At 41.1% G+C, this 24,336-nt stretch overlaps 1 protein-coding gene across 1 annotated transcript; it reads right to left on the bottom strand.

Annotated features, from left to right (window-relative positions):
- Window positions 1–239: 239 nt before the first annotated feature.
- On the bottom strand, window positions 240–23,519 carry sec62 (SEC62 homolog, preprotein translocation factor). Its single transcript, XM_085803793.1, has 8 exons — window positions 23,462–23,519; window positions 16,822–16,930; window positions 14,272–14,377; window positions 12,304–12,499; window positions 6,861–6,956; window positions 6,716–6,776; window positions 5,491–5,610; window positions 240–3,527 (listed from the first exon to the last, which is right to left on the bottom strand). The coding sequence occupies exons 1-8, from the start codon at window positions 23,495–23,497 to the stop codon at window positions 2,905–2,907; spliced, it is 1,347 nt and encodes a 448-aa protein (XP_085659919.1). The 5' UTR covers window positions 23,498–23,519; the 3' UTR covers window positions 240–2,904.
- Between the last annotated feature and the right edge of the window lie 817 nt (window positions 23,520–24,336).

Genomic DNA, 24,336 nt, shown 5'->3' on the forward strand with positions numbered 1-24,336 from the left:
GTTGTAATATTCCGGTTGTGTTTTTTTTGCTTCCACTATGTAAAGAAAACACAGAAATACACACAAATACATTTTAGAAGCTGGAGTTGTAAACTTTATTTTAAAATTGACATTTTATTTGTTTAACAAACTGGTTAAAAAAGATGATCATTTATCCATTGAATTAGTTAATAGATTTATTTTTGGTTCTAGCGTCGTCAAACCAGAAATATCCCAGAGAAAATATCACAATAGTCGTGTGCTTTCTATATTTTTATTGCAATGATAAGATACAGATATATTTCCAGACATCCAATTTTTTATTAAATTATACTCCAATATTGCATGAGACAGTCTTCAGAATGACACTGATCCAAACGTGGACAACTAGGTGATCAAAAGACAGTTTTTTTGACCAGAGATAAAACATGGATGTTTTACAGTTTCACTTTTATTTCCCCCAGAAATGTGCGATGAGAAGCAGCAGCATAGAGAGTAATAATACTACAATATACAACAGACCGATACTGTGCAACAGTCAAGAACGATTGGGGAGAATCATTTATTTATTTTCTCTCTTTTGTGTGAAATGGTTTTTTTTTTTGCCAATATAGAGTGATTGGCAACTCGGACACAGAGATGCACTTTGCCCATTTGGGGAGAACAGAAAAAAAACAAAAAAAAGAAAGATAAGAAAACAAACAAGAGCAACAACAACGTGGCGGTGTGCGAGTTAGAAAGTCAAAGAGCTACAAACCTCAGTGGGATTAAAGTAAACAGGAGGACAAACGAGATGAGTTTCGATTTCAGGCAAAACAAAAAAGGACGACTGTATGGAATAATATGAAACATGTTAAAAATATTTGCCACGTCAGATTCTGTCTGTGGTCACTTTTTTTCTGTTTTATAACATCAGTTTTTAACGACCGACACCGCTGTTAGTGAGAGAAAAAAAAATACACGAGGACCAACCAGATCACACAACGTTACTGTGGCAAGTATAAAAAAAAAACAACTAAATAAACAAAGATGCTGTTATCTAATAAATTCCCACAGTTTTCTAATCCCCGTTACCTTTTTAAATAATGAGTACACTCTTGATGATCGTATAAAAACAAAAAAAAATTAGCATTATAAACACTTAGGAGGTATAATAATTATTATTATTCCCGATACAAAAGAAAAGGAGGGAAAAAGCTGTTTTATAGACTGTAATTATCGTATGTATATATTTGATATATCAATAGAATCCATATATAAATGATACATTTCTATTTTTTTTTTATACTTAATTAAATATAATCCTCACTATGACTAAAGAGAGCATCTAAGACGTTTTCTAGCCAGAAGATAATGTGAAATAACAGCTTGGACCACGGCCGCCGGGCGCCAGGCTCCCACTGGGAACGAAACGGTGGAGCTCGAACGTGGCGGCGGAGCTGGATTCAAGAAGAAACGCCCACTATTTTCACACACGACGGGCGGCTTGTGCCAGACTAGACAGGACTGGTTTTGGATGGGAGTCTAGTGCGAACACCTTGTTTTTTTTTTTAAACGGTTTCATTGAGACCAAAAAAATATTTGTTTAGCTACACACCAACAACCTTATGCTGTGCTTTTTTTTTTCTCCTCCTCCTCTCCCTCTCCTTATGTTGTCAAAGATGTGAGAAGTTTGACACTGCGGTTACAAAATGATGAATGGTTGATTATCAAAATGTACCCGTCGCTCTCACTCTCCCATCCCAGCGTTACATCAGCATGCATAACATCATTATCATGTTGTGTTTGGCACTAGAGTTTGCTTCACTTTATTATCTAGTTCTGTTTGTAAAATGATAAATCTTCCATCTTATATCTTCTCTACCTTTAGTTGTACAACAAATGCTGCAATTGTTGTTGGTTTTTTTTTAGAAAAAGAAAATTAAGTGCGCCAGCTGTGTCCCAGTTGCTCACATTTTTAATCCTAAAGATGAGTCCCACATTTTTCAAACATAAACCGTGAGAGGATTGCACTATGATCAGCCATCTCCGAAAAATACAGTTTCTTACAGACGATGATGCCAAGTACCTCAAAGAGCCGTTAACTAACTACTCTGTTCCTCCAAATACTCAACCCAGCCTCAATGTTTTTTGTGTTTTCTTTCTTTCTTTTTTTTAAATTGTAAACTACAGGGTTTGGTCCATCCGGCTTCTTCTTCGTTCCAAAGCAAGACACATGTCAGTTTGCTTTACGCTCTGCTGCCTGAGAAAGCTATCAGACGCGATCGCGCTGGCATTCAACAGGATGTGACTCTGATCACCAAAACAACACAAAGAGAAGGTGAAAGAAAAGAAAAGAAAACGGGCTTTCAGGCTATATCTCCGCGAGTTGACGACAATGAAAATCAAACAACAGGGCAGAGAAACTAATAATACGTCTTTAGCTTTAGCTCGACAAGCTTCAAATCCTCCAGATGAAACCAAACACTGGCGGGATAAAAACATCATGAGCTGAAATGACAACAGAAGAAATGAGAAATAAAGAAAAGAAAAAGTTGTTGTTGGTCTGATAGGATTGTGGTGACAACTTCCTCAGGCAAAACATCCGGTGGCAGTTTTGTTTTTTAACATAAATAACATTTGGGTGGGAGGAATCAGATCCACCATGATGCTTCTTCTCCTTCTCCTTCTTGTTTTTTGTTTTTTTACATTTTCCCCCATTGTCACAGCTGTTTTTACTTTTCAGGGTCGTGTCTATCTATCCTGGTTCTGGTCTATCGGTGCAGTTTTCGTGGAAGATCTCGACAGTGAGAGACGGAGGAGGCTGCTCGGCCTCGGCGACTGTCGGGTCCTGACTCACAGGAGGGAGGGAAGGAAGGAGGGAGGGAGGGGAGGAACGAGAGAGAGAAGTAGAGAAGTAGAGAGAGAGATGGGATTGTAAGAAGTTTATGTTTCAGCAGTCTGGCCTTTAGTCTCACTCCTCACACCCTCCTCTTTACTCTCTTGCGTTTCCCGGTCTTCCTCCTCCGCCTCCTCCTCTTCGTCCCCCTCCCCCTCCTCCTCCTCCTCCTCCTCCTCCTCTTCCTCCTCCGTGTGCTGCTCCAGCTCTTCTCTGGTGATCATCTCAAAGTCGTTTCCGTTGCTGTGTTGCGATCCTTCGTCCTCTCGCCGGTCGCTGTCCGTGTCCGAGTGGCGGTCCGGCCCCGTCCCCTCCCCCTCCCCCTCCCCCTCCTTGCTCTCCTCCTCCTCCTCCTCCTCTTCCTCTCGCCCCGCCGCCTCTTTGCTCTCCTCCTCTTCGTCCTCGTCTTCGTCGTCGGCGTCCTTCTTCTCGCTGTCCGACTTCTCGTCGCTGTCGGACTTCTGGGCCTTGGCGGAGGCGCTGCCGTCCTTGTCGTCGGTCTTGTCCGAGCCCTTCTTGCCGCCGCTGGATCGCGGTCCTTTGTACTCGTGGGTGTAGAGCGGTCGGAACGAGTCGATGAAGCCGACGTCGGCCGTCAGGTTGGGGAGGAACCAGAAGTGGTGGCGCCCGCCGGTCACCAACCAGATGATCAGGAAGAGGATGCAGCGAGCTGAGGAGACAGGAAACAAGATGAATCTTAAAATACAGAAACTTTAAAGGGATAGTATCATTTTTTTTTTAAAGTGGGGTTGTATGATCTACAAATAGCCCCTAAGTACTTTAATTGCAGTAGAAGACTCTCTGCACTCCTCCCGTTAGCAACGCCAGCCCATAATAGCCCTGCCCAGAGATTTACAACATACAGTGTTGTGAATGGACCCAAAGAAACGGCCTATTTTCACAGCCTAAAAGAGATTTTACCTGAAAAAAAAAAACACATTTCCATTGTTCGCTATAATATAATTTTTTCCAGCCCCTCAAAGTGCAGGAAAAACACAGTTTTTATTTGGACCTAACCAACTGCTGATCGGCGGGCGCTAACCCTGGGCTGAGGGATACCTGAGTTGGTTAGGTCCAAATAAAAACTGTGTTTTTCCTGCACTTTGAGGGGCTGGAAAAAATTATATTATAGCGAACAATGGAACTGAGTATTTTATTTCCAGGTAAAACCTCTTTTAGGCCGCGAAAATAGGCCGTTTCTTTGGGTCCATTCACAACACTGTATGTTGTAAATCTCTGGGCAGGGCTATGGGCTGGCGTTGCTAACGGGAGGAGTGCAGAGAGTCTTCTACTGCAATTAAAGTACTTACGGGCTATTTGTAGATCATACAACCCCACTTTAAAAAAATGCTACTATCCCTTTAACAAATCACACAGACTTCTGTCTTTAGCTTCAGTGGAATATATAAATGTAGATCGAAGCCTCTGCTGTTCTCCTGTGACGGATTAGTTCAGGTCACTGTATCTGGTCTGACAGCTCTGTGCTCCACTTGTCTTTTACTTCATCTTTTCATTTCACTCCATTTTAACTTTTTTTTGCAATTTAAAACTCACTGTAAACCATTCATTTGTCTTATATAGCAAGCAAGCAAGCAAGCAAACTTTATTTATATTCCATGTGGAAGCGCAATGTGCTTTACAGAGCATTCCACAGGGCAATTAAACCAACAAAAACAATAACAATACTAATGGGCCACCAAAAATTTATTAAAATAAAAAATAAAAACACAGTAAAAACAGTAAAAAAAACAATAAAAATCAATAAATAATTAAGTAAATAAAAAGTAAAAATAGTATAAAAAAGAATAAAAACACAGTTAAAAGCAATAAAAGCATAATACTAGACTACTGGAAGGCACAGCTAAAAAGGAATGTTTTCAGGGTTTTCTTAAAAGATATTAATGTTGGGGCACATCTGATGTGCAAGGGGAGGCTGTTCCATAATCTTGGAGCATGATAACTAAAGGCAGCCTCACCAGTTTTCGTGCTGACCCCGGGAACAGTCAGAAGGCCTGCTGCTGATGACCTAAGGGGTCTACCTGGCTCATAATATAAAAGCATGTCTGACAAATACTCAGGTAATCAATTCTAAAACTTACAGCGAGCCAGTGTAAGGACCTAAGAACGGGTGTCATGTGATCATACTTCCTTTTCCTTGTTAAAACTCGAGCAGCTGCATTTTGAAGCAGCTGCAGTCGAGCGATGTGCTTTTGTGTTTATCCCGCTGAGCATATAGAGCACTCTGAATTGCCTCTCTGCTCAAAAGCAGCTACTATACAAATAAAGCAATTGCACTTATTATTTATTGGTGTATACATTTCATTTTCCTCATTTTTATTCTAGTCAAATTACAGTATTTCTATAGTGCACATTTTATATTTATCTATTTAATCTGGTTGTTTTTAGGTCAGTTTTATTTGTCTGAGCTGGTGCAACGACAAAGTTTCTGTATACTATTGTGTATGATTATCTATCTATCTATCTATCTATCTATCTATCTATCTATCTATCTATCTATCTATCTATCTATCTATCTATCTATCTATCTATCTATCTATCTATCTATCTATCTATCTATCTATCATTCTCCCATTACTAAACAATCTTGAGGAGTCCAGACTTTTCTTACTTACCGACAGCTAGAAGCAATATACTGGCAACGAAGCAGCCTGCTGCAACACTTAGATAGTAAACTCCTACACGCATTTCTGCCGGCCACAGCGGGAACAGCGTGGCTGCGATCACTGCGATGACTGAAACACAGAACACACACACACACACAGACGGTGTGAGGACAAAATGTTAAAATCAGCTGCAGTCAGAAACATATGATGATCAGCCGACACATTAAACCAGACAGCTATTATTATAATGTTGTGTCTTAATCATTGTGTAAGTGAATATATTATGTGAGTCCAAACGGCATTTTCTTTCCTGTCTCCAGTGAGGAGTGTGTGTGTGCGCTGCAGCACCCTCCATCTTTTTTTTTCAGAGCGCTCCACCTTTTTTTTGTGCAGATGTCACAGTGCTGCCGGTAAGTTTTTTCTTCATCCTGCTCCTTTTCATTCGTGGTGAAAATGTGTACACAATGTATATGTGCAATTATGTGAGAACCATGAATGAAATAAATCAAAAATGAAATGAAAATGAAAATGAATTGTTCAGAAAGGCGCTGGTCTGAGTGTCGTCGTCACTGCAGCTCCTTCTTCTCAGGCAAACAAACAATCAGAAGGGGCAGGACTTGTCACCGTGGTAACCAAGAAAATGGAAGAAAAGCTTGTTTTGGCTGTTTTTCTGTGTGTGGTCGCAGCTGGACGGGGCCATGGTGGTGAAAATGATGAGGATGTAGCGCAGGCTCCGTCAGTGAACTCTTTTAAAAAGAGACTTGATCATTTCTGGTCAAATAATTATAAAGCTAGGTTATGAAACTGTAGCCTTGTTTTGTTCTTTTTCTTTTTTTTTTTGATTATTCTGTCATACAGTATGTATTTAAATTATATAATGTAGGGTTATTGAAGTTTCTAATGCTATATTTGTGTTTATTTTTTGTATGTTGTCATTATTTATTTATTAGATTTATATCCTGCATCAGATGTATTTTCATTAAATTAAAATTATGTCACAGATTAAACCACAGCTTTCTGCCAGAACAGAAATGCCATTTGGACACACAGCCTGTGCAATCAATCTGTAGTAATCTATAGTATCTGGGCTCATATTAGCCAATACTGTGTTTTAATGATGGGCTTGGTATTTTTTATATGCCTTAATTTTACACCCATCAGCCACAACATTGAAACATTAAGTGGTTTTAAAGTCGATCAATGTTTAACGTTTAACTTCCAAGCCGTGACTCACCCAGGATCAGTCCCATGGCAAATGTCTTGAAGTGGACCGGATCATAAATCCACACGTAAACCTGAAGTAAAGAGACAAGCTTGTGTTATGTTTTGTTTCTTGTTACAAACACACAATTCTGTTTATTTATTCTCTGTTCACTCACTTCATTTCCATCCAGGAAAAGCTGATCCTCATGGGGCTCCAGTTTAAACTTCTTCTTCACTTCTTTCTTCTTCTTCGGGGTCCCGGGGCTGTCGTCCTGTTAATTCAAATAAAGTAGCAGAGTACATTTTCATGTTATGAATACAAATCCTGTCTTGTGTTATTTCAAGTAATGGTGAGGTGATATGATTCAGGAAATCCAGATTTTGCAAATGTAAACAGTGGGAACTATTTGATCTTTTACCAAGAAAATTGTTGAGTAAATAGTAAAAATGTGGAGTGAAAGTAATCTCCCATGTTTGCACGTGTTTGACCGGCCAATACGATAAAAGTTGAGTCTGGTTCAACTTCTTCATCAGGTGGCCCAGTGGTCGTTTGCCAGAGACTCTGAATGGCCTCATTCAAACCAATGACTGAGCAGACGTCGGTGTTTACATCAAAACTAAAGTGACCTCAGGCAGCTCAGTCACAAACCTCTGACCTTCCTCTGTGATCACCAAGGGGGCAGTTGTCGGTCTGAGAAGTGAAGCTCACTTCCGCGTTCAAAAAACTGCAATCCCCTCGGCTTCCTCTGGGGCTGGTGTCAGAAGGGAGCATTCTCCATAGACCCCCATGTTAAAATAGCCGACTTTACATCCTCAATTAACATGTTAACTCTTTGACTGCCAGCCATTCTCACAGCAGCTTCCTCCAGCTTGCCAGGCATTTTCCAGCTTTTTGACTGATTTCCGTAGACCCACCATAATATTATGTACTGTTACTACATACACATTCAACCCATCAAAGGAAAGAAGAGGGTCTCTAGTTTCCAGCAAAAAAACCTGTTTGTTTCTATCTTGTTCCAGTCTTGTGAAATTGACGGTTGAATATAGGTTAGTTTAGCCCAAAATGCCATTTTGGCACCAAAATCTTGAGAAAAAGAGGTTTTTGTGTCGGCTGTCATTTTCAGGTGAACCAGTACAATTGGCTCCTTTATATTTTGCTTTAGTGACGCCTCAACATCTGTACAGTTGTTCTCTTGTAAACAACAACTAAATCAACACTGACAAATGACTTTTGATGACAAAAGACAAAATATTTAGCTACTGACACACACTACTGCAGCCTTTTTTCTTTCTTTTCTTTGAGTTACAACTTTTTCTTTCCTTTTTTTTAGTGTGTGTGCGTACGTGACGTGTGCGTGTGCATACGTGTGTGCATACGTGTGTGTGTGTGTGTGTGTGTGTGCGTGCGTGTGTGTCTGTGTGTGTGTGTGTGTGTGTGTGCGCGCGCGCGCGCGCGCGGATCAGTTCGACAGGTTTTTGTAGCCGAAACACGGCGCTTTAGATCAGATCCAGCTTCCTCTGGTCAGCAGGCAGCGGTCTCACTCACTCTCTCTGTCTCACACACATCTACACACACACAGCCGACAGCTCTGGCTGACGCCCCCTGAACTCACAGCCACAGACATGTGCGCTCACAACAGAGTACAGACACTCCCACCACGTTTACCTCTCGTCACGTTCGCCGGCGCCGTCCGTTCCTCATCCACACTACTGTAGATCGCAGGATTTTCAAGCTGCTATCCGAGTGATTTCTCGCAAAATCTGGCGACTTTCCAAACGCTCTTGATGACTAACGACGAGCGATCGACGGGGTTGTTGTTACTAACGTTTGTGCTTTGTATCACGGAGCTGCACAGAGCTTCGACGAGCTGCCGAGCCGCCATGAGCCCCGCCGCCGCCCCCTAAGCTCTCACCGGCGGCCAGAGTGTCACGGAGCGGCGCGCTGCAGTCAGACACCCGCACCGCTCCGTGAGGGGGGGGGGATACGCTATATTTTTTACATCTCTCAATCCAAATGTGTTTTTCTGCACTTTATTTTGATGATACAAGTCTGATCTTCACAGAGGAGTAGGGCAAGACATTCAGCATGGCGTTGCCATTAAAAAAACGCTAAGACGAGTTATCTCGTCTTTGGCAGACTACGCTTGGATTCGCTAAGACGAGATAACTCGTCTTTGGCAGTGAAAGAGTTAAAAGCCTGGTGTCAGAACGTTTTTTGGTCTCAATCGATAGTTTCTACCCCCGCACACACTCTGACGGTGCGTTCACACCAAACGTGATGGACGCGATGAACGCCACAACTTTCCATTAAAAGTCAATGTAAATGGCGCGATGACATGCGATGGCGCGTCGGGCGGCACGTTTCGGGCGATACGAGCGACGCGATGAAGCGATGACGCGGCCATCGCATCATCGCGTCCATCGCTTTAAGTTGAAAAATTTGAACTTTTCAAGCGACATCGCGTGACGCTGTGCCGCGACATCCAATCAGTGTTGATATTCAACCACGTCACCGACACAGCTGCAGACACACATTTCAAAACATGGTGGAGAAGATCACTGTGGCTGTAGTCTCGCTCACCAGACCCTCCTTCAGAGAACCCGTGGCTGTGTAAAAAAAAAAAAAAACCCAGGGGCTGTGTGTGTTTTCCTCAGATCAATAATATACATCCATGGCCGTTTCCCGGAGCTTTATGACACGACGTCGTACTTTTACCGCGGTCGTAATAAAAAAAGATAATGCCTGCAGAGGGTCAGAGGACCTACAGCTTCCTCCTTGTGAATATTTTATATGTATTTATATTTATTATTATTTCTCAGCCATGGTTGAGGAGAGAAAGAAAATAGCAGGAGGTGGGTTGCATCATAGCGCGATGAAGCGATGGTGAAAAATGTGACAAATATGTCAAGCGACGCGATGCTCGCGTTACGGGCGATGGCATCGCGTCCATCGCGTTAGGTGTGAACGCACGGTGAGGGGGGTGATTTTTTTTTTTAACTCTACCGTTTTACTGTTATTAGGTTAAAACTCTGGCCAATCAGGGCGCAGAAACGTTGAGTGACAGGTCCGAGCAGCTTGGTGGACAGCTGCTTCGAGGCCAGTGGGCGGGTTCTCGGCCGGCCAATCCAACATGGCGCTGTTCAGGCCACCATATTTGAGTCACAAAAACGACTCCCCAAAACCAATGGGTGATGTCACGGACGCTACGTCCATATTTTTTACAGTCTATGGTGATCACTCATTTTACAGGCCAGATCGGCTGCTGACATGACCCTGCATATATGTAGATTTGTAGATTTATGCGATATCTTTTTTGACGATTTTTAAATCGATTTTTTTTTTTTTCAAATATCGATTTTTTTGGGGAATTTTTTATTTTGGAATTTTTTAAAATATTGTGCAATGTGCATTTGTTACCCTTTTTTTTTTACATACAGAGAGTACAGGTTTTGAAAAGGGTTTAGGTTCACTTCAGCTAATGGAGTATGTTAATTTATAGGCTCCTACAGTATTTGTGTGCAGATAAAAGTTAAAAATGCAGACTAAAAATCGAGAGAATTGGCAATATCGTAGAATCGCAATTTAAATCGAATCGCCATCCAAAAAATCGTAGAAGAATCGAATCGGGAGAAAAGCGTATTGTCCCAGCCCTAACATCCAGTTCATTTTCCACTCTGTGATAATTTCTCTTTTCACTGACACACAAGCTTCTTCTTGTCTCTGTCTCTTCTACAGATCTGTGACTCTGTACTTTATTATCCACCCGTTTACTGTCGGGTCATGAGGCCAATCAGATCAGATCAGCTGTGTCACGTTAACTCTGACTGGTCATAAAGCAAACACGCAGAACTGAAACCAGTCTGCGCAACACAGTCTGATAAAGACACAGCTTCAAATGGATCCAAACAGATCCATTAAACGTTAACTAAACATCTTCATCTGTTATCAGCCACTAAGTCTGAAGCACATTCTGTCTCACATAACATTTTTGAAAAATTTCAGTCTGGCTTTAGACCACGTCATAGCTGTGAAACAGCCCTGCTTAAAGTTTTTAATGACATTTGTATAACCCTGGACTCAGGATGTGCAGCAATGCTAATGACCTTGGATTTAACTGCAGCATTTGACACTGTTGATCATAGGACCTTGCTGTCACGTTTGGAGCACCATGTGGGCATAAAAGGGTCAGCCCTCACGCTGATTAGGTCATACTTGACTGATAGGAGTTTTTCTGTGCAGTTGGGCATTTTCTCCTCTGTTATGGCCCCCCTCACATGCGGAGTGCCACAGGGTTCAATTCTAGGCCCTCTGTTATTTTCATTGTACATGCTGCCTCTGGGATCTATCTTCCGTAAGCACAACATCTCCTTCCATTGTTATGCGGATGATGTACAGATTTACCTCCCTCTTCAGCTGTCCTCTAAGGATCCTCTGAAATCTTTTCTAGCCTGTCTAGCTGACGTCAAGAGCTGGATGAGCCTGAGTCATCTTAACCTCAATGAAAATAAAACCGAGGTCACCGTATTTGGCCTCCCTGAAGGCAGCCTACACACAATTTATGGTCAGGATCTCCTTGCTTTTAACACCACTCCTTTTATAAAAAGCCTTGGGGTTACTTTCGATAGTAAACTTGATTTTAAGAAACAAATCAACTCAGTGGTAAAAGGGTCTTTTTACCAAATTCGTATTTTATCAAAAGTCAAGCCTTATTTATCTTTTAATGACTTGGAAAGAGTTATCCATGCCTTTGTAACATGTAGGCTCGATTTTTGTAATTCATTATATGTTGGTCTAGACCAGAGCTCACTCCGTCGCCTGCAGCTGGTGCAAAACGCTGCTGCTCGCCTTTTGACCGGCACTAAAAAACATCAACACATCACCCCTGTTCTGGCCTCCCTCCACTGGCTTCCTATCCGCTTTAGAATTGATTTTAAAGTGTTATTAATTGTTTTTAAGATTTTAACTGGTCTGGCTCCTCTATATCTAGCAGACCTTATACAAATCCGAAATCCAGCCAGAAATCTACGGTCATCCAGTGAGTTGTTGCTGGATGCACCAAGGTCAAAATTAAAAACCAAGGGTGATCGTGCCTTCTCTGTGGCTGCTCCCAGACTATGGAACAGCCTCCCATTACATGTTAGACATGCGGGATCCATGGAGAGGTTTAAGTGTGCCTTAAAAACGCACCTTTTCTCCTTGGCCTTCGGATCCATAAGGACTTCTGATCCTGGCGAGTTTTTTGTTTAAATATCTATGTGCAATGTTGTCTATGACTACTGTAGCTGTGCACATTTGCATTTGCGTATGTGTATGTATGCGCATATGTCCGTATATGTATATGTACATAAGTCTGTGTGTGAGAATGTGTGATAGTATGCATGTAATTTTGTTTCTTGCACATGCATTTGTCTTTGTTTCTGTCTCTGCTCTGTGAAGCACTTTGGACGACTGTCACAGGTCTTTTTAACTGTGCTATACAAATAAAAGTGAACTTGAACTTGAACTTGAACTTTTCTTATTGTGCCATATAACTCCCAGCGGTGATGAAAGTGTCTTGTTTGGGCAGGTGTGTGTGGTTTCATCTTCTGACGGAGGTTGAGGAGTGTTGCGTCACTTACACTTTTCTCCTTCTTGGTTTCAGCAACTTCAGACTCTTTCTTCTTCTCTTTCTCTTTCTCCTTCTTCCCTTTTTTCTCCTCCTCTTTGCTGCTGTCGCCTTTAGCCTTCTCTTTCTCCTTCTCTTTCTTGGCGTCTTTCTCCGGCTTCTTCTTCATCACCTTGAGAGCCCGGTGGAAGAACTGCTTTTTTAGAAGTCTGCAGAGGAAGAAGAGAGCGCGTCGAGAGAGATAAAAAAAATGAAAAATGAATCTCCAGCAGTGTGCACAGGCTCAAGTATTTGAATGATTAAACAACTTTTGTCAAATTATAATCATCAACAATTATAAATTATGACGACAATTACTTGATTAGTCGGTTCAATCAGCATAATTTTATTTTTTGGCCTTTTTTTGCTTTTTATTTGATAGCACAGTGAGATAGACAGGAAAGGGGGGAAGCAGAGAGAGGGGGAATGACATGCAGGAAAGGTCTGCCCGACGCGGGATTCGAACCGGGGACGCCTGCGTTGAGGACTGTAGCCTCTACATGGGGCGGCCGCTCTAACCACTGCGCCACGCACCGCCCCTCAATCAGCATAATTAAGCAAAAATGTGTTCCAGCTTCTAAAAATGTGAATATTTTCTGATTTTCTTTGAGGAATTTGTGCTGGATAGTCCCAATTTATGGATTTTTATTAAGAAAATAAATATGTCAGAAAATTTGACTTTATTTGGGAGTAAAAATCCGGTAACACTTTACTTGAATAGGTATTCATAAGATTGATAAAACTGTCATAACCATGACATAACAGCTGTCATAAACATCAATGAATACTTATGACGGCTGTCGTTAAGTGTCATTCGGTAAGTTATGTCACTTTTGATGCAAAGTTGACATTATTTGAGATGTCCTTGTTATGAGAACTTGACACAATTTTTAAAGTTTGGCAATTGACCCTTCGCCAACTCCTCCCACAAACGGCTATTGTCCAATCCTACGTTAGCAACCGAAACTATAGGCCTGGCAAGCTTTCCGCAGTGAGTCATTACGTTTGCTTTTGTGGACACATTTTGAGACTAAAAACGAAAAACATTTGTTTGTAGAGAAGGATGTTGTTGCTGCTGCTGCTACTATGGCGGTGGCGGCGGCGGCAGCAGCAATATAGAGATGTTCAGATACGAGCTGACTTTTTTTTCGACTTGAGCAAGTGTAAATGTGGGGATAACCATATGTTCACCTCCGAAATGACAGCTGTACTTTTAGGGCTTTTACCTGGGCTTTTAGGCGAGGGATCCTCCAGGCAGGGACTGCTTTCACTGACTGATACAGCGGTGGGAGAAAACAAAACAGCAGCGAAAGCTGTATGTGGTTCACAATCGCCCAAAAACTTGCAGTTTGACAACGTTTCATGACCAGTGAGATGACGTAAGTCTTCGTGGGTTGATAGACGGTAAAATGACCGGTCCTTACTGCTGCTCTGTACATTGTCCAGTCGTGTCGTTGAACAGATGTTTTATCCTCCTGCGCGAGTCACGTCACTGAAAACTATGAATGATCTTTGTGACTTCTTCTCTCTATTATCTCAGAACAGTTTATCCAGAAATTTGCTGATATTTCCTTTGAAATCGATACCAAATACTGCCAGGAGCATGGCTGGGAGTGAAAGCTTGCCTGCCGTAGCAACAGTAACCAAGGGGGCGGGGCTTACGCGAAGGGTCAATTAGATCTGCTATGACAGTTTAAATTGTCTTTATGTCAAGTTGTCAGAACAAAAACATCTCAAACAATGTCAACTTTGCATTAAAAGCGACATAAATTACCGAATGACACTTAACGACAGCTGTCATAAGTATTCATTGATGTTTATGACAGCTGTTGTGTCATGGTTATGACAGTGTTATGTCAATCTTATGAATACCTATTCAAGTAAAGTGTTACCAAAAATCCTTCATATGATAAATGATTCTTCACTAATAGGAGACACTGACCTGTTGCAGTAATCCAACACAGACTCCCTGGTGGTGAACAGCGCCTCCTCTCCCTTCTTGGCCTTGGCCCACTTGGAGTCCATCAGACAGTCCACTGCCTTGGAGGCTAAACGGGGGACACATTAAAGAGGCGGACGTTAGTAAAACCTACAGTGTTAGTGGGCCACTAAATGTTACAGGGGGTGTTATGAACTCCCCTGGGAGATGTGAAGCAGGTGAAGTGTAAGGGCCAGGTGAGGTGGAGGTAGACTGATCCACAAATACACAACACAGAAACATATCACGAGATGGGAGGTAGCTCACTTAACCCAATGAGTGGGCGGAGTTTGGTTGACCCATATCACCTGGGCTGGAGGCGGAAGTGAGAGACGACTTCCGGGGTTTCGAGACGAAGAGCGGCAGGTCTTCACGAGGAGACCACGTTGGCGACAAACACACACCCACACACCGCACCAGAGTCACACACCAAATGAACTAAGAACCAAGTGCCGAGTCGAGCGAGCTGGCCGGCTGTGGAGCTGCCGTGGCCGTGTAGCGACGGGGACGCCCTGAGCTACTGCCTCGCAGAGTCCGGTCGCGCCGGGTCGTACCGGGCCTAGAAGCGGTAACTACGGAGAGGGTAAGTGAAGCAACTCCCATGCTCAGGTAGATACACACACACATACAGACAGGTACACAAACTCACGTGAGAGAGAGATAACCACAGGAGCAAGCGGGAGGTTTCAGGACAGGCATAGTTTAATAACAAGCTAACGTAATATCATGTTTCATGTACCAATGCAGTCCCGTTTGTCCGCGTGTGTTACAGGGGGATTATCTTGTAAAAAACATTTGACAGAAAGAAAATCAGTCATGTTTTAGGCACAACTTGTGAGATCGGCCGTAATGTCTTAATGTCACCCATCTGATCAATGACGTCATTGTTGTGTTGAAGCTTTTCAGCTTTTCTGTCTCATTTACTCTGAAGAAGTTCCACGGCACCGACATGTTTGTTCACTAGTGATGATGTTGCTAGCTAATGATTCAAGATTCAAAAAACGTAGCCATGAGACGTGTCTATTTTGCTTTGCTTGTTTGTTTAAAGCAAAACAGACACGTCTCATTGTTGATACTCAGTTAAAGGGATAGTAGCATTTTTTTTAAAAGTGGGGTTGTATGATCTACGAATAGCCCCTAAGTACTTTAATTGCAGTAGAAGACTCTCTACACTCCTCCCGTTAGCAACGCCAGCCCATAATAGCCCTGCCCAGAGATTTACAACATACAGTGTTGTGAATGGACCCAAAGAAACGGCCTATTTTCACGGCCTAAAAGAGGTTTTATGTGAAAAAAAAGTACACAGTTCCATTGTTCGCTATAATATAATTTTTTCCAGCCCCTCAAAGTGCAGGAAAAACACAGTTTTTATTTGGACCTAACCAACTGCTGATCGGCGGGCGCTAACCCTGGGCGGAGGGATATGTGAGTTGGTTAGGTCCAATTAAAAACTGCGTTTTTCCTGGCTGGAAAAAATTATATTATAGCGAACAATGGAACTGTGTACTTTTTTTTCACATAAAACCTCTTTTAGGCCGTGAAAATAGGCCGTTTCTTTGGGTCTGTTCACAACACTGTATGTTGTAAATCTCTGGGCAGGGCTATGGGCTGGCGTTGCTAACGGGAGGAGTGCAGAGAGTCTTCTACTGCAATTAAAGTACTTAGGGGCTATTTGTAGATCATACAACCCCACTTAAAAAAAGGGCTACTATCCCTTTAACAGTACATAAGTATACACAGGAAATAAACAAGTTATTTAAATAGACATATTGATCGGATCGTGATTGGTTATCGGTTTATTTAAACTAATTCATTGGTGATCTGATCATGTAAAGCCTGGTCTTATTCGTGCAAAATTCATTCTGCTGCAGGAAAATGACCTGAGATAGAAACAGGCAGAGCTGAAACCAGCCTCAGCAACAGGAAGCAACAGATGGAGTCAGTCTGGGATCAACATGCAGAGACAGAAGAGACTTGGATCGACAGTGGAGCTGCAGCAGCTTCTTGAAGACGCCTGGATCAAGCCACCAGGTGAGCACCTCGCTCTTTGCTCTTCGCTTCATTTGACAAGTAAAACAAATGGGACCAGACGAGTGAAGAAGCACAGCTGAGGTCATGTGACAGTGATGATGATGATGATGATGATGATGAGGAGGAGGAGGAGAAACCTTACTTCACCCACGACTACTTAAGAGTTACTGTAAGAACATTTCCCAACGCAGCCACATGGATTCCTCTGTACCAACTATAAATCCTGTGTGGGAGGAAAACGCAGCAGCGGAAACATTTGTTTAAGAATTTGACAACTGTTCAGCGACGTGGCGCAGACGTTTCAACACAGCGGTGGATTCATTTAGAGAGAGAGACGCTCAAACAAGTGAATCCGTCTGGTAAACACTCCAGTCTGTGCTGCTCGACGGCGACAGACACAGGGCAGCTTTTTTTTTCTCCTGGCTGAGTCTCCGAGGTCGGTCGTGTGTTGACTTGGCATCGACGGAAACACGAGACACTCACCGATGAAGTAGTCGACCCGGTGGCCCATCATGTTGGTGGACTTGGTGGGGCAGTTGAATCGGAGGTACTTGGCCACTGCCTTCTCCTCCTTGGTGGGCTCGCTCACCTCCTGCAGGGTCGCACAAACACACAGATTAATACACACAAACACACACACACACACACTCAGAGAAACAGAGCCACAGTCAAACTCTGGTGAAATGATGCTTTATTATTTTATTTTCTGACACTGAACTACAGGCAGAAAACCAATTGTTTTTTTTGTTTTTTTTTACAGCAGGACATGGAGCTGGACCTTTTAGTTGATTCATTTATGAGTCAAGTGAAAGAAAGTCGCCTGAACATTTGTAGTCGCCTGAACATTTCTAGTCGCCTGAACATTTTGAAATTCAGGGACTTAGTTGATTACATTACAATACAAACCATGTACAAAGCAAAAAATAAACTTCTTCCTCAAGATATCCAGAATCTGTTTAAAATGAAGGATTCCAGTTATAACCTGAGAAGACCACTATTATTTGAGAAACCAAAGACTCGAACTACTGTAAAAAATCACTGTCTTTCTGTTAGAGGGGTTAACATCTGGAATAATTGTCCTGAAAATATTAAATTATGCTGTACTCTAGTCAGCTTTAAAAAACTTTATAAGAACATCATAATTACTCGTTACAGTATGGAAAATTAAGTTCAATGATTTTGTACTATTTTGGGTATTGCGCTGTGTACAATTCTTTATTTTGTTGTGATCAGAAATGTAAGTGTACTGATTAATTTCAAATGTCTGTGATCTGATCCTATTGTATTAATGCGTATATATATTTTTTTTAATTTTTTTTAATTTTAATTTTTTAAGGTAAAAGGGGTAGGGGTATATAAGCTTTGGCTTCAACCTACACCCTTTCGGTCATATAAGCTTGATATACCGAAATAAATAAATTCATTCATTCATTAAAAAAACTATTTTTATGTATTTTTTTGATCACTGATGTTCATTTTGAAATGAAAATGTCAAGTGACTGATGTTTCCAGCATGAGAGTGTTTTTTCCAGGTTATTTAATAAAAACGTCCCCCCTGATAAATTAATACCTTCATTTTCCCCTATTTTCTGACGATGCTTTAGAGTCAAGACAAACTGACTAATTAGAAAAAAACCCCATGATGAAAATAATAGCCAAGTTGAAGCCCTGGTGAGATAATTAACATAATTTATGCTGAAAACACTTGACTGAGAAGAACAGACACTTTAACTCCAGCCGATCATACTGGATCATACTGGATCATACTGGATCAATCCGGCCAAACATCTGAGACACGAGGCAGGAAACAAAAGACGTCATCCAAATCCTGTGTTACATTAGTTGTTCTTAAGGTAGGAGGAGTGACCTACGAATCATCCAGCTCTCACCACAACACAAGTGGATATAATACAGGCATTTACAAGCCACCTACACAACAACATACTGTCATAATTATCATGTATACTGAAGTTGGTGGTGGTGGTGGTGCACCCTGAGTCGTTTTACAGTCAGATCTGTTCTGCAGTGTTGTTGAACTGTGTCGTCTTCTTTTAAATCTAAAAAACCACAAACTAAGGCTTTGTTAATGATTACCGTGTTGAACCAACAGCTTCGGGGCCATTGCTGAACAAAGTTTGAATGTCATATGTCGTGGTAATGTGCAACTGCTGCTTTAACGTGGTCGCCCCCACATCATGTCAACAACACAGAAACGTGACTGTGTCTGGTAATGATTATGACATAAATGACAAACATTTTGCTCATTGCAACTTCTCAAATGCACGCACTTTAACTGTTGTATATCATCATATGGCACACTAACAGGCGTAGACAGACAGACACTGGATTTTATTTATTTTTAAAGCCCCCACTGGCCTCTTACCATCCTACTGTATATTAACTCTTTAGTATCTTTTAATGCAAGTCTCTATCATACACAGTCAAAGGACTGGCTCACACTGCAGCCAGGTTCCCTCTGTTAACACTGAATTTGGAAAGTCCAGTTTTTCTTACTGTGCACCTGCAACCTGGAACACTATGCAAAACCATCTGAAACTTACCACACTTTTATCATTAGGACAATTTAAATCCATAACGGCATCTTACTTTACCTCCAACTGCTCCTGTTTTTTAACTAGACTTTCTGTTTTCAATTTATCTTTGTCACTTTTACTTTTTGGTATTTCGGATATGCTTATGTATGTTTCAAACGTTTTGTTTTGTGTCTTGTCCTCAAATGTTTTGTGTTTTGTCTCGGCTGTATTGTAAATGAGGTTGCTCCTCAATATATTTCCGAGTTTAAATAAAGGTTATAATAATAACAATAACAACACTGTGTGTCAAAGAAAAAAAAAAGATTCACTGTCAATGAAAGCATCAGAGGGTGCATCGCAACTTTAAAATCAAATTGCACCTTTTTTTCATTCCTCCAGCTAAGTTTCTACCTCCATCTGAAACAGGTTATGACTCAGATGTTACTGTCATTCAGCAGCTGAATTGACATAATGGCTTCGCCCGGAGGTGGCGAGTGGCGGTGGTGGCGATGTTTGATTTTGATTCTTTACACAACTGTCTCCTAACTTTGTGTTATCATATCTGAGCCTTTAAGTGAAACAGGAGAAGACAAGACCATCAAACGAGCCTTTGTTTAAAGAAGCAGGTATCCGTCACACAGCTCAGTTACACGACACCCCCCCACCCACAGAAAGCCCCCCTCCTCCTGTCAGCGTCCGTATGATCTACCTGGTTTAATCTCATGGGGATTAGCTGGTCTCCTTTAACTCGCTGCCCATGAAGCTGGCAGCAGCAGCTCTCCGCTCTTGGCCACAGTCACAGACTCAGTATGTGAAAACTGCGAGTGCACCATACCAAGACCAAATCTGTTGAAATCTATATCCAAGCTACACTCGGAGTCGTAGCAACAGATGTCCACGCCGCAACATTTCAACTCAAGAACGCTGTGAAACACAGTGCTGACTTACATATGCATTATCAATACGAATTATGATTTTTTTTTTTAAAGAAATGAACTGTTGTGTGATGGAAATGGATATTTTCCATAAAATATCATGTTGGAACCGTATCGGCAGATCAGCACCAAAGTAAAGGTAAATGCACCGCTCCACTTACCGCAACGTAACATTGAATATTAAAATGAAGTTAAACATTTGGTATATACAGTAGATGACAATTAAAGACTTGAATATTTCAAACACTTCCCCTTGGGGATTAATAATTGGTCCTACATTAATAGACATTAAGTATTTTGTGTAATATTTTTGACTATATTTGATTTTACATATTCATAGTGTTGTGAAGTTAATTAATGCATACTGTAATAATCGTGATACCGTGATTATTTCTCTGACAATAATCATACCGAGAAAATCTATAATCATGACATCCCTACACCTGCCTAAAAGGCTCTATCCACACATATATTTTTATACACAGAGTTTTTACTGTGTTAAATATTCCCGTCCACACAAGTTTGGGTATTCCATGTCCACAAACGAATACGCATAAACACTGTCGTAGAACATGTCATAACCCCGCTGACCAATCAGATGGCTGGAAAATAAAAATACTATCGTGTACACATCCATTTCTTCCACAACTGTTTGTAAACAAAGTGGCGAGTGTGGTGAGAGAGAGGAAATAGCGAATTATAGCAACCTAACGCATAGCTGTGGCCGGGATGTGACAAACATATCCGTTTATCTTGTCCACACGTCAAAATAAATATGGTGTGGATAGAGCCTAAAACTAACGTTGTCCAGTACAGCCAGCAGCCCTGCAGTAAATCCTTCCTGCACGAGGGTTTGTGAAGACGGAGCAGCTGTGTTAGAGAGGTGTTGATTCAGCTTTATGGTCAGTTTATGGTGCACGTCGTCCCCAACATCGTGTCCTCACACTAACAGGGAGATGAAGTGCTGCTTCATATTTACACCAAGGTCCCTCCCTACTGCACTGAAGCTCACTGACGTCCGTCCGTCACATTATAATAAGTCTGCAAAAAAGACTGAATGTAAATTATGATGGCTGTGGTTTGTGGTACTAAAAAAAATATGTTTCTAATATTGAGTTGACTAATCATCGATTCAATTTGAATGGATAAAATGCAGAATCAGAGCACTTTATACATTGTAATTAAGAACACATCCATTTAATATCTGTGGCTTTAAACCTAGCCCAGTGCTTCAGGGCTATAATGTGAAGCACAATTAAACAGCTTTTTGAGAATTGTGTCAAAACAGGAGGTAACTGTTGTGTAATGCAGGCTGATAATGGCAGTGGTGGACGAGCCTCTTACAGTTGCAATATAGTCGTAAATGAGATAAGAGCGTATGTGCAATGCAGCTGAAGTCAAACAGCAGCACAGTTATAATGTCGCCCACAGACTCTGTTCACAGCAGGCAAATTCACAACACTATCATCTATAACTTTAACACATTTGTGGGTAGTGAAATCATGTAAGATGTCTAGTTTAGACACTATAGAGTTTATCGACAACGCTGTGAAATATTAGAAACAACGAACTCACTATACAGCAGAGTACAGTTCAACAGAACCACAAGCTGCTGCCTATAAAGGGCGAGATAAATTAGAAGCAGAGTAGAAACAATTCACCCTTTCTCAATATACTGTTATGAATATCCAACAGCAATGCATCATGGTCTCTCTCCATCTTCAAATGTCTTGTTTAGTCTGTCCTACAGCCCAAAGACGAAGAGTTTACAATAACATGACTAAGATGATCTGTAGTACACATTAAAAATGTTTGACAAATTTGTTTAAAAACTTGAAATGATTAATCGATTATCAAAGTAGTAGTAGTAGTAGTAGTAGTAGTGAATAATTTTCTGGCAATCGAGTAATCAAGTCTTTGTTTCAGGTCCAATTAAAAAAATTCCACAGTTTGCAAAATGTTTAATCTGTTTCGTTTTTCAAGCTGCCTTGGCATTTCCTCTGTGCACTGCATTGTGGGATAATACTGTGCATTAAATGCAAGAGTTTGTTTAAGGACACATGCTTTAATTTTGAATTTTCCTTAATAAAGTATCAACATAAGAGTAAAAAAAAGTTATGTGTAAGTGTTACATTCCCACTTACAGATACGTGTAAAACTAACTTTGAAAGGATCGCAGGGTTGATGATGTGTATGCACAGAGAAAGTAAAGCTGACCCTTACCCCTTGATTACATATAGTCTCTGTCTGCATAGCAACCTTTGATCTTGACCTGGTCCAATGTGGTCTAAATGTGATAAAAATTGTGTTTTCACAGATAGTACACAGGTTTCATCAATCTGAAACTCTATTTTAACAGCTGGTCTTTGTGATAACAAAGGTCCGGGTCAAGATAAAGAAAATGCAGTCTTCAGTGATGAAAGTTTTACATGAATCTGATGGTGGGTTTTCAGCCTTCAACGAGGACGTCTAACACACTTGGCTTAAAGAGGAATAGATGGATCAAAAACAGAGAACTGGAACTTAAATTTCACTTCACTGGAAGAGAAACTTAAGCATCACATTATCATGTCTTCATCTGTACTTCACAGGTGGTTAATGACTCTGAGGTCAAGAACTAATAGACTGAGAAACAGCTTTTATGCAAGAGCCATAACTGCACTTAATGCAGCTGACTGGCTGAAACATGTGCAACAACACAACATGCAATCACAGAGTTGTTTTTAGCAAGATAGTGTTTATCTATCACATATATATTGTACTTCTCTTTTTAACAGCACCTAAGGGGGATTGGACCTCTCAGTTTCTCTGTGCTTGTTGCAAAGACAATAACGTCATTCTGTCCTATTCTAATGTGAAGTTGTGTGACCATCACCGTTTGTTTGTTTTTTACACTATAATGGCGTTAACTGATCTGAAATCTGGTGTGTTGTTTTAAGGAAAGACTTGAGATTGACTTTTTCTGTCCACATGTACACGGGTGGTTGTGTTAAAAGTTGAATGAACCTGGACAGACTCTATATAAACTGTTGCTTTACCTCAAATCATCTGATCTAATCTTCCACTCCATCTTGCTGCTGCCGCCACCTGAGCAGCAGCAGCAGTGTTTGTTAACCTCTTGTTGTGACACACTGTGCTGCTAACTCTTTTACATATTAGTTGTTAGTATCTATTGCTTAATTTAAAAAAAAGAAATCGCACAGATAGCTCCACGTTATGTAAACACGGTCTGCTTAGAGCTGACGCAGCTTAGCCTGATGCAAACCTTCAGCACAGTTGTTCAACAACCCCGCTGCAAACGGCTCTGAATCTACACAGCTCGGTGCCATGGTAACGGTGTTAAACTGCGTTAACCACCGTGTTAGAGAAACCGATAAACTAACTAACACACTGTTTACACTCGGACATGTACTCCTCCAAACAGAAATACTGACATTTGTTTTCGCTAACTAGCTCTGGCTAATGCTGCTAGCTGCCTTCAGCCATCCCGTTAACGGCTCCTCCTCGCGGGGGATGCTATGCTGCCGTTCACAGTCGCCCCGCAACAAGTCGTAAACGTGTGTGTCTTGTTGTTGGTTTGTTTGTTGTGGTTGTTGTTGTTCTTAACCTGACGCGGGTTGTGGTTTTGTTTGTTAAAGAACTGAATGATGTTACCTGGATCCGCTTCTTGTGTCTCCTGCGCTCCGCCATGATCCTCCAACTCAGCTCCTCCGACGTGCGCGAGGAGGGCGCGCGCGCGTCTGGCATGAAGTATCGCGAGATTAAGCGAGAGAAAGAAAAACAAACAAACAGTACAATAATTCGTTACAAGTGAAAGGGTTAAATTTGATGTGAATTGTACTTTCTGTTCTGTAGGACATGCTGAAACTGTGACCCATTTTGTTTAGGCTCTGCCCTATTGTGCAAAAACTATGGAGTGATATTTGTAATTTTGTTGCTATCAATGTTGATGGTGATTTTATTTTGTTTTGGAGGAATGTTCTGTTTGGGCTCCCTGACCTGAAAAAAACAAGGAAAAAGCCAACATAACTTTTATTATCAACCTTATTATGGCAAAATTTCATATTCACAAATGTAAGTTAATTAAAAAAAAAAGAACTTCCTTTACTGCTTTTAACGGTGAGCTCAAGCAATACATAACCTCCATCAAATTTTCAAACAACCAGAAAGCGATTATAAGACTATCAATATATGTGAAAACTTGAAAATGTTGTTGTAAACTTATAAATTCCCCCTGGCGTATAATATAAATGTGCTTTATTAATTGCATTTTACCATGAAAAACTGTTTTTGTATTGTGAAACAAAGTTTTGAATAAAAAAAATAAAATAAAAAAAAGTGAAAGGGTTAAAGGTTAAAACTAACATTTTTATCTCGGTTTTAGCTGGTCATATTAAAGCTTTCGACACTGACATTGTGAAGTATAATATTGTAAAAGTTGCACATTTTGAACAGCCAGTTTGCACTTATTTGTGATATGAATGAGGCTCACTGTCTTGAAATGAAATGAAAGGCTACATTTAATTCAT

The sequence above is a fragment of the Trachurus japonicus genome, chromosome 17 (genome assembly GCF_045865225.1).
Source record: "Trachurus japonicus isolate A0001 chromosome 17, Traja_1.0".
In the NCBI taxonomy this organism is placed as follows: domain Eukaryota; kingdom Metazoa; phylum Chordata; class Actinopteri; order Carangiformes; family Carangidae; genus Trachurus; species Trachurus japonicus.